At 43.4% G+C, this 15,717-nt stretch overlaps 1 protein-coding gene across 3 annotated transcripts in view; it reads right to left on the reverse strand.

The window, feature by feature from the left end:
- Positions 1–15,717, reverse strand: part of LOC122542996 (transcription factor 7-like 2) — a 44,462-nt gene that overhangs the window by 26,121 nt on the left and 2,624 nt on the right. For all 3 annotated transcript variants that reach the window (XM_043681145.1, XM_043681143.1, XM_043681146.1), the window contains exons 4-6: positions 3,592–3,669; positions 2,433–2,565; positions 2,243–2,345 (exon numbers count right to left, since the gene is read on the reverse strand). In XM_043681145.1, the coding sequence (XP_043537080.1) occupies positions 2,243–2,345; positions 2,433–2,565; positions 3,592–3,669 (314 nt within the window). The remainder of the gene's footprint in view (positions 1–2,242; positions 2,346–2,432; positions 2,566–3,591; positions 3,670–15,717) is intronic.

A 15,717-nucleotide genomic window follows, 5' to 3' on the forward strand; every position in this document is an offset into this window, starting at 1 on the left:
GAACTTTGGACATGTGCATCTGGGTCCCTCTGTATGTTGGTGCGATGAAGGATTCTGCCATTTGTTATATATTTCCCTCCTGCATTAGATATCCCAAAATGCATCATGTCCCATTTGACCAGATTACACTCCATCTGCCCAAGTTTCCAGCCTATCTCCATCTTCTTCACTAGTCCCAGTCCACAGACTTTCAAATCAGGCCATCTGCATTCTCCTCCAAATCCTTTATGTATGTTTCAACAATACAGGTCCCAGCACTGATCACTGCGGAACATCATTGGTCACAAGATCGCCAGTCAGAGAAATACCCTTCTGTGACAAAACCAGTTCTCTATCCATCTAACCAGCTCACTGTGGATCCCATGTGATTTCATCTTTTGTATCACCCTGTCATAAAGGACCTTGTCAAAGGCCTTACTAAAGTTCAAATAAACAACATCTATCACCCTGCCCTTATCAATCATCTTTGTCACTTCCTCAAAAAACTCAATCAAGTTTGTGAGACACAACCTTCCTCGCAAAAAGCCATGCTGCCTACTGCCACTAAGTACATGTCTTTCTAAATGTGAGTAAATCCTGTCACAAAGGATTACTCCAATAATTTCACTACCACTGATACAAAGCCCACCAGTCTGTAATTTCCAAAACAAAGGAACATCATTGGCTATTCTGCAGTCCTCTGGGACCTCTCCTGTGACTGAAGAGGAAACAACCATTTCACAAATGGCTCCAGCAATTCCTCACCTGCATCTCTCAGCATTTTGGGATAGATTCCATCAGATCCTGGGGAATTAATGCTTTTTAAAACAATGCCTCCATTTTTAATATTGACATGCCCCAAAATATAAATATATCCCTCCCGGGTCTCACCACCCACTATTTTCTTCTCCTTTGTGTATACTGATGAAAACACTTGTGGAGAACCTCACCTACTTCCTCCAACTCCTTGCATAAATTCCCTTGAGTGGACTTGCCCTTCCCCTAGTCACCCTCTTGCTCCTTATTTATGTTCAAAACGCATTGGCAAACAGCATTAAGGAAAACCTCAAGGACATCTCATGACCCCTTTTCGCCCTTCTTGTTTGAGTTCTCTCCTGCTATCTTTGTATTCTTCAAGGACTCAAATTCTTCAAATTTCCCCATGTCCCTGTTTCATTTTATGGTAGTTAGCCTTGTCCCAGTTTACTATTTTCACCTGAAGACTACTCTTAACCTCAGCCATAAGTAACTTAAAACTTATAAAATTATGGTCCCTGTTCACCAAGTGCTCCTCCACTGAAACTTCGATCACCTTGCCAGACTCGTTCCCCAATGCCAGGTACGGCCCCTTACCAAGTTGGCCAGATTACATATTGTTTCAAAGAACTGCCCCAACACACTTAAAAAACCTACCCCCATTCAGGCCCCAAGCTCTAAGCAAGTCCCAGTCAATGTCGTGAAAGTTAAAATCACCCACTACACTGACCATGATGTTTTCATATTTTTCCATAACCTGTTCACACACCTGTCCCTCTATCACCTGCTAGCTGTTACAAGGCCTGTAGTACAATCCCAAAGTGATTGCACCCGACCTATTCGGGAGCTCTACTCAAAACGCCTTGCTGAATGAGCCCTCCAAAGTGTCCTTCCTCAGTAGCAGTGATATTCTCCCAAAGCAACTCCCCCACCTCTTCTACATTCTTCTCATATCTGAATTATTTAAGTCCCGGAAAGTAAAACTGCCAGTCTTGTCCCTGTCTCAACCAAAACAATATCACCAGGTTTCAAGAATTGGACTTGAATCCATGACTTTACAACTCAAAGAGAGTGCTATTGGTTTCGCTGTAAAGCAGTTTGGAGTATCATGAAGTGATCCTGATGAAGATACCTCCTTCTCCCACCTAACAGGCATGTTGTCAGAGCTGCTTTCTTGCCACAGCAGACAGCCTACCAATTTGTACCATGACTCACTGCTGAATGCAAAGTTACTGAGGTTTTACGGTCAATGTCAGACTCTAACTGCCTGGAGGATCGAGCCATAATCAGACTGAATAGTGAAGCAAGCTAAAAGAGCTGGATGGCCTACTTCTGCTCCTGTTTTCTACTCTTCTTTGGAGATCACATGTGCCCGAGTGGGCACAGTGCCACAGATAGGAGGATGGGACATGGCCATCATTTACACAACCCATTGCTGCAATTCCCAGAGCAAGACAAAGATAACAGGGCTGCTGGAGGGAGGCAGGAAAGAGAAAGAACATCTTACGGTGGCATGACCCAGCCCAGTGGGTGAGCGATCGGCCCCACGGTGCCTGGTGACAGCGGGTAGTACGGAGACAGTTCGGAGGGGTATGGAACCCGAGAGAGTCCTGCAACAATGGGAAGAAAAGAGGAAAGAGTCATGATGGTGGTCAGAATTGCAGATCAGCTGAGATGAGGTCAGTGTAACTGCTCACCAGTCTTGGAGTTGAGTTCAGAGGACAGATGTGGGGTTGGGTTCCCGGGTGAGAAATGTTCATTGCTGTAGGTGATGAGGGGAGTAAGAGGGTGCATGTGATGAGCATGCTGCACCAAAGGCAACCTGTTGGCCTACAGGAAATAAAAAAACACACAAAGCAGTCAGCACGTTTCCACAGGACTCCCCTATCCTCACGGTTCACTGATAAGACATTTATCTCCTCACATTCCAGAATCCCCTACACTTTTAGTAACCAGCCTGAAATAAATAATATTCCAAGAGTAAACAAGGCTGAAGGGTGAGAGTTTTTAAAGATGGGAGTGGACTTTGAGGTGGTTCAAGGGGGAGTGGTAGGAGAGCGACAGGAAGGTTCACCTGTTACTCCACACCTTGCACCGGTCTTTCTTTTGTAAATCTGTATGCAATGATTCAACAACAATCTATTGAGCTCAGTCTGAAATAGTCAACAAAACCCTCGTGTTTACTGCATTTTCAAGAAGATGATTCCAGAATTCCTGCAGTCCACCTGTGAAGAAACTTTTCCTGACATCACCCCTCAATGGCCTGCCTCGAATTTAAAAATTTTTGTTTAATCTCATGTTCATAATTTTTCTGTTTTGCATCATGCCAAACATTTTTATTAAGTTCTCCTTTGAACGGCTATACTAAAGGGATCACAAAGCTAATCTGTTCCGCTTAACCTCACCAAAGGAACACTTCTAGCTACAGTACTTTGCTTATAAACCTGCAGTGCTCACTTTCCAAGGCTAACACAGCTTTCCTGAGATGTGCAGCCAGAAATTAAGAATTTCTCCACTTGGCAACTAACAAGAGCTCTGTATAATCAAACTTACTTCCTCCCCTTCATATTCCGACACACTCGAGATGAAGACCAACATTCGCCTCACATTTTGATGATTTCTGTACTTGGACCTCTAAACAATTAACATTGCCTCAGTTACAACCATTTTGACTTTTTAAGAGTCATCTTTCTCAAGTCCAAACAGATAAATTCAAAATTTCTCTCCATTCAGTCCGCCTGCCATACTTTTACAGTGGCACTCCATTTCACCGAGAAATAATAGACTGCACTACTCAAGATGGTTGGCCCTTGGCTCACTGCCCAGCTAACTCTCCGAACATTTGATGTTACTCACAAGGTGGATGGGAGCTGGAGAGTCTTTGAGGCAGCTGGCAGTCTGGACGTCCAACAGGGGCCACTTCATCTGCAGATACTGGAAATATCAGAATGGAATGAGAATATAGCCGATAGATCAAAATTGATGTCAATCTTAACCAGACAGGAAATATTTCTCTCTCTCCCTGCATCACCATTTAACAATTCCAAACTAATCTCCACAGCCCTGCATAAATCCTAAACTAAACCTATTTCCTGGTCTTCTCCCCAAAGCCCTGTATCAATTCCAGTTCAGATACTTGAGCTCAGAATACATCAGACTCTCCCAGCACAGTATTGAAAGGGTGCTATACTGTCAGAGATATCAATTTTCAGACAAGATTTTAAATAAAGACCTTCTCTTTCCTCTGTTTAAACATAAAAGGATTCCCCACGAGCATCTGAAGTAGAGGAGAATTTCCCTCATGTCCTGAGATAAAATTAATTCTTCAATGAGCAATTACTAAATCAGATTAGCCAGTCATCAGCTTACGGCCGTTTGAGAAGTATGTGCTCCAGAATTTTCTCCTGAATTTCCCACATTACAGCAATTGTTACAGCTCAGATGTACTTGATGGTCATGAAACAATATGGGGTGCTCGGAGGTCATTTGAGATGCCTTATAAATGCATGTTTTTCCTTTTCTCCTCACTGAGTGACGACCCTGTATTACAGAGGGGAATCATTCGCCTCTCCATGTTAAAAAAAAAGAGACTTGCACTTTCATGACCAGTACACATCCCTACAACCAGTGATGTACCATTCAAGTGTGGTCACTGCGGTCACGTACAATTTGGATGAAGGATAAGTATTGACCAGGTGGAGTCTGTCAATTAGACTGGTCGCATTTCAACTCGGCAAGTCACCAGAACCAGAGAATATGACAATATTGAGGGAGGAAGGATGGAAATTGCACAGACACTGGCAATACTCTTCCAATTCTGCTCTCATGTAGGCATGAGGTCAGTGACATGGAGAACACCACTGTTACACCCTGACTCAAACAGGTGAGAGGATATAAACAACAGTTACAAGCCTGCTCACAAAACCTCACTGGTGAGAAAGCTTTGAGAAATGATCGTGTAGACAAATGTGAATGAATGAAGGAAATCCAGCAACTTTTTCAAGGAAACTCTCCTTTAAAATGCTTGGTTGAGTTTTTTGATGAAAGAAAATAGACCGCTCATGGGGGTAATATGCTTGAAGTCAAAAATGCGAATTCCAAAGGCATAAGAGACACATGAGCCAAGTTGGAGTTCACGAAAGAAAAGGTACAGTATTAATACAGAAGCAGAGTCATACAGCATGGAAACAGCCTCTTCAGTCCAACTTGTCCACGCTGACCAAGTTTCCCAAAGTGAACACGTCCGACTTGCCTGCACTCAGCCCGTATCCCTCTAAACCTTTCCTAATCATGTACCTATTCATTATGACAAAGGTAAACCCTCTTGCTTAATTTAAACCAGCAACACAAAAGATTTATCCTGTGCAGTAACCTGTGAAAATTTGAGAAGCCGAGAACTATTTAAAGTTAAAATTAACAACTTTATTTTCTTTTTTAAAAGTCTAACAGAGAATAATTAACTAACAACTATTTACAATTCTTTCTCTAACTTATCTTTTACCTTCCTCTTCTACGATACTAGTCCGTTAAAACCCCCAATTAAGATTTACCAAAAGTTCAAATTTCAAAACCAGACAGCAGTCGAATCTTCTCTTTATATCTTCCTCCGTCTTCTTTTCTTCTTCTTAGAGATTTCTCTTTCACAGTTCACTGCTTGATAAAGGTACCTTTAAGAGAGCTGTGTTTCTGGCAGTCTACATGTGTCGGTGGCTTGGCCGTTCTCTCTCGACTGTTCACATTTTCCTGGTCTTATAACCCCAAAGCATTGAATTGTGTCATTGGCTTTTAATATTCTCCATATGCTAAATTCAAACTTGATTGGAGTTTGGTATTTTTGGGGGTATAATTTAAACTGTTTGGCCTAATTCGAATTTGTTTTTGTCTCCAAGCAACCAGCTACACGAGCTGCCAGACCAAAAGGTTACATTGTACCTTGTTCAGAACACTTGGTGCTGTCAGGTATGTTCTGCTAGCTTTTAACTCTCTTGAAGGTACAGTACACTTCTACACCTTCATAACACTATCCAAATGTCTTTTGAATGTTGGAACCGTACATGCATCTAGCATTTCCTCCTGCAGTTCATTCCACATGTGATCCACCCTTTTTGTGAAAACATTGCCCCTCAAGTCCCTTTTAAAACTTTCTCCACTCAACTTAAAAATATGCCCCCTAGTTTTGAATTCACCCACCCTTGTGAAAAGATTATTTGCTATTCACTTTACCTTTGTCCCTCATGATTTTATAAATCTCAAAAAGGTCACCCCTCAACCTCCCTATAGCTGGATGACCACAACAGTATTCCAAAAGTGCCTCACCAACATCCTGTACAAACACAACATGACATCCCAACTCCTATCCTCGAAGGTTTGAGCAATGAAGGCAAGCATGCTAAATGACTTCTCAACCATCCTGTCTACCTATGAGGCAACTTTCAAAGAATTATGTCATGACCTCCTAGGACTCCCTCGGGCCCTACCATTGACTGAATAAGGTCTGCCCTTGTACATTTTACCAAAATGCAATGCCTCACAGTTATCCAAATTAAACTCCAAATGTGGAGTTTTCACATTCTCCCCGTCTCTGCGTGGGTTGCCGGCAGGTGCTCCAGTTTCCTCCCACTGTACAAAGATGTGCAGGTTAGGTGAATTGGCCATGCTAAAGTGCCCATAGTGTTCGGGGATGTGTAGGCTCGGTGCATTGGTTAGGGGAAATGTAGAGTGGTAAGGGAATGGGTGGGATACTCTTTGGGGGGGGGGGGGGGGGGTCAGTGTGGACTTGTGGAGCCAACTGGCTTATGATTCTATGATGAACCTGTGACTTGATGAGTGCTGCCACCAATCCTCTTCCTAAGACATCTTTAATCAGCCTGTTCATATATACTGTGACACACCTCTGGGGCAAGGGGGACTTGAACCTGGACTCCCTCGCTCAGAGGTAGGGACAATACTATGGCACCTTTAGATCCTATACCCATTTCCCATTTTTAATTGGGCATATTTGGTGCACGAGAGATAGGCTGTACAACCATTGCCTGCACATCGCACAAATAATTTAAAGGGAGAATCACTCAGCATAGTGGGTGGGAGCAAGATTGGGGAGGATCATTCAAAAAACAAAAGGTCACAGGGCATCTCCAAACTGCGATCCAACTTAATACTACTTAATTCTGCAATCCCAACGGCTGCGTTTATGGTCTGTTGCATGATTGGGTTGAACAGGAGGGGGAGGGGCAAGAAGCAACTCAGAACACAAACCACCAGAAGGTGGCAGCTCAGTTCCATACTCTGGGCTGGAAACAGAAAGGCGATTGTGATGCAGCCACTCACCACTACATACTTCAAATGTTTGTAATAAAAACAAACAGAGCAACTCGTCACTGACTCAAACCAGTTTGCAACTACTGATGGTGGGCCAGGCAATGTCAGGCAGACCATCAGTTTAACAGGGGACAGAGTGTGAACTGTGTGAGTGTCAAAAAGCAACAGGATATGCAACGGCGTCACACAGAGTCTTGCATTTACTTTGGTATTCCAAGAAACACTCACTTAATGTAGTTAACTGCATTATAAAGGTGGCATAACTATGCTGTGCAGACAAGGAACCCAGAATTTAAACAATCATCCTGTAATCAACCTTCCCCAGATCCACTGCATAAAGGGAGACCCAAAACCAGAGGCGCTTATAACTGGCTCCGCACACCTTGAACAATCAGAGTCACCCAATACAATCCATCATTCAATACCGAACCAAATGATAGCCAGAAATACAGACACAAATGAACCTGAGGGTGTGATTGTCTTGACAGAGATCAAGGACAGGATCCACATATTGTTCAACACCTTCTCTGCCCACTCACCATCGTAATAAAATATTCCTGTAAACCGCCTGTTTATCACATCTCTCCAATCCTACACATTGCCAATCCCAACTGCTCAGCAGAAGCAAATGCAATGCTGGCCTTTACATCGAGAGGACTGGAGTACAAAGATGCAGAAGTTATGCCGCAGTTATACAAAACCCGGCTCAGACCCACTTAGTGTACGGTGAGCAAATCTGGGACCACACCTTAGGAAGGATCTACATGTATTGGTTTTTCAGGGAATACAGCATTGGTAATAAGAGTGATACCAGGACTTCAGGGATTAATTTGTGAGGAGAACATATACAACTTTGGCCTGTTTTCTCTCAAATTTACAAGGTTAAGAGGTAATCTGATTGCAGTTTTCAAGATATTAACAGGAAAAGACAGGATAGATAAGGATAAATTATTTCCACTGGTTCGGTAATTCTACAACTAGTCTGAGAACTAGGGTCAAAACATTCAGGAGACATATTACAGATTACAGATTACATTACAGTGTGGAAACAGGCCCTTCGGCCCAACAAGTCCACACCGACCCGCCGAAGCGAACCCACCCATACCCCTACATTTACCCCTTACCGAACACTACGGGCAATTTAGTATGGCCAATTCACCTGACCCTGCACATCTTTGGACTGTGGGAGGAAACCGGAGCACCCGGAGGAAATCCACGCAGACATGGGGAGAACGTGCAAACTCCACGCAGTCAGTCAGTCAGTCGCCTGAGGCGGGAATTGAACCCGGGTCTCTGGCGCTGTGAGGCAACAGTGCTAACCACTGTGCCACCATGCCGCCCACTGGGGGAGCACTTCCACACCCCAAGGAAGATAGATGTTTGCAACTCTCTTCCTCAAACAGCAATGGGATGCAGGATCAGTTGTTAATGTTAAATCTGAGATAGATAACTTCCTCCACTTACATTGTACACTGGCAAACAGACAGCCCATCCAATGCCTATTGTTAAAAAGCATGCCTGATTTTAGGAATGCACAGGGGAATGTTAAGTCAAGGGAAAAGACTAGGAAAGTCGGCAGGAATTGTCACAACCATTCAGGATCTGACATCAAATCACTCCTCACTCGTCTCAAGTCATGAAAACACAAGCCAGTCAGTCCAACTTTTCCACATACAATAACCCACTCATTTCCAGGTTTCAATCTAATAAACCTCGTTGGAACTAACTCCAACGCATTTACATCATTCCTTAAATAAGGAGGTCAAAACCGAATACAATATTCGAGATGTGGTCTCACCAGTGCCCTACACAGGTGTAACAATAACACCTTTAATGTTCAATATGTTTTAAGAACGAATAGAATCTATTCCTCTTCCCAATTACATGTTGTAACTGTGTAGTCACTGTTTGTGACTCATGAACTAGAAAACCTAGATTATCTCTGCACCTTGGAATGCTACACTCATTACCTATTTAAACAATACTCTGCTTCAGTATTATTATTCCAGACATAGCAAACAACTTCATATTTTCCCATATTACACTTTGACAGGTTAAATGAGGAAACAACAATCTATCCATAACTGGTCTGCAACCTAGTTATGTCACCCTGTCAACATACTTTCCTACCTATTTTTGTTTAATCTGCAAATTGAGCCGTTATAACTTTTAGCACCTCGTCTAAGTTATTGAAATAAACAGTGAATAGTTGAGACTTGAGCAGACCACAGCGGGCATCCAATCATCGTACCCTACCATTCATTTATACATCGACTCGGTTTTCTGTCAGCCAGCCAATTTTCTATCAATGCTAACATGTTACCCCATACACCATGAGCTCCTACCTTCTACATCAGCGCAGTGCTCCCTCTGTAGTTGTGATACAACAATGCTTCCTCAGGATCACAATGTGATCCCAGTCTGGATTACTAGCCAAGTTTCTGCAGCTGCAACTGAGGGGCATTTCCCACTTTACACTGAGTGGTCTAAACATCTTTCAATACTTTCCCCTCCCCTCCTCCAAACTCTTTCCAGTAACATAGCTGGGATGGACCCCACTTTGGACTGTTTCTCACTCAAAAAGACCAAAACTATTCCAATGAAGACAGGAGTTCAAATCCCACAATGCCACAGAAATTAAAATCATTGAATTCAATGTAGAATAATAACAAAATGTTTGAAAAGCTGCCTATAAACCTAACACTTTGTCAAAGTCCAACCGGCTCATGATGTTCATCCCACAAGAAAATACGGTTATTTTTACTGGTGAAGTCTCAATCAGATTTTGAATTACAGGGTGAAACTAACTTGTCTGAAATAGCCTCAATTCTTGACAAAACAAAAGCAACAATGAGAATATATTTGGACAATGGGACACAGCATGCCATGTCAAACCCTCAAAATCCTCCCTGCTAGCTTTCGGCAACTTCAGAGGACCAAGACATACTCAAATATTATTCATACTCTGCTGAACATACCTTCCAGTTGGGACCTCAAGTTAATGCTCATGAAGTCCCAAACCTCATGAGCATTAGTTTGAAATAGAAGCACAAAATGTGGAGATACTCAGCAAGGCATCTCTGGAGACAGAAAGTGAGTGACGGCATCAGTTGTGATGGATCATTTCTCTCTCCATCGATGCTGGCACATCTGCTGAGTACTGTCAACTTGTTCTGATCTCACTAGGCTCTACCACCATCCTGGATGTGTCCTTTCCCATCAACTTGACAGACTCACAGGAGGATAGCGTGAGCCCTCACTATTGAATGACATTGGAGACTAATTGCATCAGGTCAGTGATGGACCTAGAATATGTCCCACTGATGACCAACCTCCCCGATCACTCAGCTGCTGAATCTGCTTCAGAAGATGACATGATGACAAACACCCCCATTCTCCCTCCACCACTGACTCTCCAAGGGTTGCGATGGTTCAAGGTAACAGTTTATCACTATCTTGTAAAGGGGCACTAGAGATGGGCAATAAATGCTGGCCTAGCCAGTGACATCTGCATCTTGTGAGTAAACTAAAAAATAGCAGAGACCAACACAAGTACAAAAGCATTGGCAACCACACTCATAACATCACAGGAGGTAATTCATCTCATGTCCATATGTGGAGCAGTTCAAGCAATCCACTCTCTCTCCCCATGTCCTGCAAGTTTATTTCCCTCAAATATCTGTACATATTCCTTTTGAAGTCACGAATAGTCTCCACTTGCACCATCACTATGGACAGCAAATTCCAAGCACCACATAATGTATTATAAATTCCTTCCTCAAACCTGTGCACTTCTTGTCCTGCACCTTCAATTTGTGTCTTCCAGTTCTTGTCTCGCAGGACAACAGCTTAACTTTGTCTATCTTATCCACACACACAGACACAATGGTGACAGCACAAAAGGAGGCTTTGTGTAAAAACATACATTCTCCTTTTTCCCCCCAGAGCTGCAGATTTTCTGGTCTCTTCAGATAATTATCCAACTCCCTTGTGAAAGCCACAGTTGCATTTGTCTCCACCACATTCTCAGTCAGTGCATTTCTAATCCTAACCACGACTACATTTACGCAATTTCACTTTACCATCACTTGCTTTGTCAATCATCTTAAATCAGTGCCTTTAGGTTCTCTACCTCTTTGTCAGTGGAATCAAATTTTCCCCATCTATTCAGTCCAGATTCCCCCAGGATTTTGTACACCTTTATCAAGTCTCATCTCACTTTTGTCTTCTTGAAAGAGAAGTGTCCAGCCTCCATAATCTATTCACTAAACTATATTTAGCCCAAAGAACAACAATGTCTGTTCATGGATCAAATCCTCCATTTGTCTGCATGGGGTCATCACCTGAGTAACTTCAGCCTGGGAACTGCACTACTTCAGGGGACAGGCTATTCACCAAGGGAAGATATTTTCTCATCAACCTGTTGAGAAATATTATGACACATCTTGAACGTTGGCCTCTGGGTTTAAAGATAAGGACACTACCATCGGGTCCTTAGTCATTATGGCTAAGTGACAGCAATTGGTTAAACACAGCAATTGCAAAAGCTCTCTACAGTGATTGGAACCATTGCCACATGGATCTCATTGACTGTGAGATTCCTGATCAGGTTTTGTTAACCTGGGCCAGAGAGCGCTGTCTGGCAGATGTAGCACAAAATTCTAGGGACCGACTTTGAGCTGGCCTGTTCACAGCCCACGCACAGTGCATATGTCTCAAAAAAGGCTGACTCGGTGACAGGATATCGCCTCTGTGCAGTTATTTCAACATCATTGCATCTTTTAAGGAAACACAAGAGTATAGAAAAGTTTCATGAGAATGGTTCTGTTGAAGAGTAACTTCATTTCTGGGAGATGGAAGGATTTGGGACTGTTATCCTTGGAGAGTGTTTTTTTTAAAAAATGTCGTCCACCCCAGTCCAAATCCGGCTCCTCCACATCATGGCATCCTTGGAGAGGTGAAGGCTGAAATGAGACCTCAAGGGAGATATTCCAAGTCATGGGGATGTGGACTGAATGGATAGTGAAAAACTGCTCCCATAGTTGTCATAGAAGGATCAAGAACAAGGTGAAAGAGGTTTAAGCTGGTTGCTATAAGAGGCAGTGATGACATGAGAAGTCCATTACACAGTGAGTGGATAGGGTCTGGAATGCACTGCCTGAGAGTGTGGGGCAAGCAAGTTTGACTAGGGCACTGAAGAGAGAAATTAATCACTATCTGAAAAAGGAAAACAGGCAGGGGAGATCATAGAATCCCTACTGTGTGGAAACAGGCCACTTGGCTGGCAGGTCCACACCAACCCTCTGAAGAGCAACCCACCCAGACCCATTCCACTATCACTCCACATTTACCACTAACTGCTGCACATCCCTGAACACTATGAGCAATTTAGCATGGCCAATTCACCTAACCTGCACATTTTTGGATTGTGGAAGGAAACCAGAGCACCTGGAGGAAACCCACACAGACACGGGGAGAATGTGCAAACTCCACACACAGTCGCCCAAGGCTAGAATCGAACCTGGGTCCGTGGCACTGTGAGACAGCAGTGCTAACCACTGAGCCACAGTGCCGCCGAGATGAAGTTGGTAAATTGACAGAGTTTATAAAGACACGATGGGCAAAACAATCTCCTTCTGTACTGTATCAATTCAGTGAAAATCTCACCTCCAGGGCCACTCCCTATTCTGTTAACCATCCTTTTATGTGGCACTCTGAAACACTTATTAAAATCCACGCAGACAACATTCACTGGATTTCCTTCCGCAAGGTCCTCTGTTGGTTCCATCAAAACAAAATCAGTTAGATTTGTTGACTATGGTGTGTCTTTTACAAAGCTGTGACTGTTTTGACCCCCAGTTTTTATTTCTAAAACCTTAAACAGTACAGATCTAACTGGTAAGTCTGTGCTGACGACCAATATCCTTAGATCCTCTCTTGGGAGCAGATACAAGTGAACACCACTACCTGAAAGTTACCCTCCAAGCCAGTCAATATTCAGAATTGGAAATACATCATCATTCCTTCAGTGTTGCTTGGTTAAAATCCTGCAGCATCCTCCTTAATATTACCAACAGTGGCTCTACAAGACCACTTGCTCTAAAGCAGTCTGGGATTAGCAATAAAAGCTGGCCTGGCCAGCTTTCTCACGGCCCATATATAAATTTAAAACTCCAAAAGCCTCGAAACTTTTCTCCCTCTCATCCACATTTTGAGCAAACTGCTGATCATCCCTTCCTAGCCTCCGTATTAGTTCATTTTATTTATGGCTTCCTTTCCTCAAGTCTTAGGTGTGCCCCTGCCCCCCCCCTCCCCGACAACTTCTTTGAGGTCTGCCAGCATCATCCCTCTCTAACAACCCTCCAATCTAATGTCTTGGTTCATAAAATTACTCCCCAATCATCACGTTGTCACATCACAAATCCACAACATGAACAATGTTTGACAACAGCCAGCTTTCCCTCACATACACTTCTGTCAACTTTCCGCCCTCAGATGCGCACCGGAAATCCAATACAGAAAGAGAAGGCATTTCCTCCAATGAAATTTCAGCAAGACTGAAGGCAATGTTTTACACACCAATCAAAAACTCTGTTCCCAAGCCACCGGCTCCATCCTTCTTCCTGGCAAACATCTTGGGCTAAATGGTTCACAAACGCAGTGTTATTCCTGATTTGCAGGATGAGCATGTGGCCACTTCCACCCAATCCCCTGCAAACATCATCCATTCTGATCAACTCACTCACTTTTCTTCATGAACTCACTGCATGTAGTTATCACTGGAAAGACTCACCTTCATTGAACATTCCTAATTGCAGGAGGTGGTGGTGGTGAACTACCTCCTTGATTGGAACGAAATGGCTTTCTGGAACATCTCAGATGACAGTTCAAAGTCAGTCACATGGGTCTGCAGTCAGCAACAGGTCAGACCAGAGAAGGACAACCGATTTCCCTCGACCAAGACTATCAGGAGCCAGATGAGCATTTACAACAATCAGGCAATATGACAATCACAGTCACAGAGACAGGCTTTTTAATGGAATCAAAATGTTGTCAGGGTAAAGAAGGATTCTCTGTTTCTGACGGTTAGAATGTCGGTAACTAGGGGTCACAATTTAAAGTTGATCAACAAGAGAGCTAGGATTTAGATGAAGAGAAACGCCTTTATTTGGTGTTGTTAGGATTTAGAATGGGCGGCTTGGGCAAAAGGCACAGGCAAATTCCACAGGAGGTTTCAAAGAGAAAGTGAAGGGCAGCAGAAATTGACTTATCTCTGCAGCTCCCTTCAGCACAATCCCCTCATTTTTGGACGGGTACATGGACAGGAAACATTTAGAGGGTTATGGGCTAAACACAGGCAATTTGGACTAGTTCAGTTGAGGAAATCTGGTTGATGTGGATGAGTTGGGCCAAAGAATCTATTACCTTGCTGTGTACCTCTACGACTCTAAGCGCCTACTAATATATTCCGAAGGTAACTATGCCCTCACTACTGCTTCCCTTAGTTCCGAAATGCAGTCTTGACTGATTTATCAACTTTCATGCAATACAAAATTTAGATAAGCCCAAATTCTGCCCACTATGTCCTAATTCACAGCTGATCCATCCAATCCCCACCATCTCGGCTCACTAATTTACTTTGATTTGTGGTCTGAAAAGAACTGTCTTCAGATATCTCCATGATCAGATATCCCAACCCAATCTAGTCCCACCTGCCAGCACCTGGCCCATATCCCTCCAAACCCTTCCTATTCATGTACCCATCCAGATGCCTCTTAAATGTTGCAAATGTACCAGCCTCCACAGTTCCTCTGGCAGCTACTTCCTGACACGCACCACCCTCTGTGTGAAAAGGTTGCCCCTTAGGTCTATTTTATATCTTTCCCCCCTCACCCTAAACCTATGCCCTCTAGTTCTGGATCCCCCCACCCCAGGAAAAAGACTTTGTCTATTTATCCTGTCCATGCTCCTCATAATTTTGTAAACCTCTGTAAGGTCACCCCTCAGCCTCCGCTGCTCCAGGGAAAACAGCCCCAGCCTGTTCAGCCTCTCCCTGTTGCTCAAATCCTCCAACCCTGGCAACATCCTTGAAAGGGTTCAGAAAAGATTTACAAGTTTCACAACATCTTTCCGAAAGGAAGGAGACCAGAACTGCATGCAATATTCCAACAGTGATCTAACCAATGTCCTGTACAGCCACAACACGATGTCGCAACTCCTGTACTCAATACTCTGACCGATAAAAGAAAGTATACCAAACGCCTTCTTCACTATCCTATCTACCTGCGACTCCACTTTCAAGGAGCTATGAACCTGCACTCCAAGGTCTCTTTGTTCAGCAACACTCCCTAGGACCTTACCATTAAGTGTATAAGTCCTGTGAAGATTTGTTTTCCCAAAATGCAGCACCTCGCATTTATCTGAATTAAACTCCATCTGCTACTTCTCAGCCCATTGGCCCATCTGATCAAGATCCTGTTGTAATCGGAGGTAACCGTCTTCGCTCTCCACTTCACCTCCAATTTTGGTGCAATCAGCAAACTTACTAACTGTACTTCTTATGGACTTGTTGGGCCAAATGGGATTCTATGTAGGGATTCTATGATTTAGTTCATGTCAAGTTGTCTCTGTTATGATGGGAGTGGGAGAAACCAAATGAGGGAC

Source organism: Chiloscyllium plagiosum, chromosome 42 (assembly GCF_004010195.1).
Source record: "Chiloscyllium plagiosum isolate BGI_BamShark_2017 chromosome 42, ASM401019v2, whole genome shotgun sequence".
NCBI lineage: Eukaryota > Metazoa > Chordata > Chondrichthyes > Orectolobiformes > Hemiscylliidae > Chiloscyllium > Chiloscyllium plagiosum.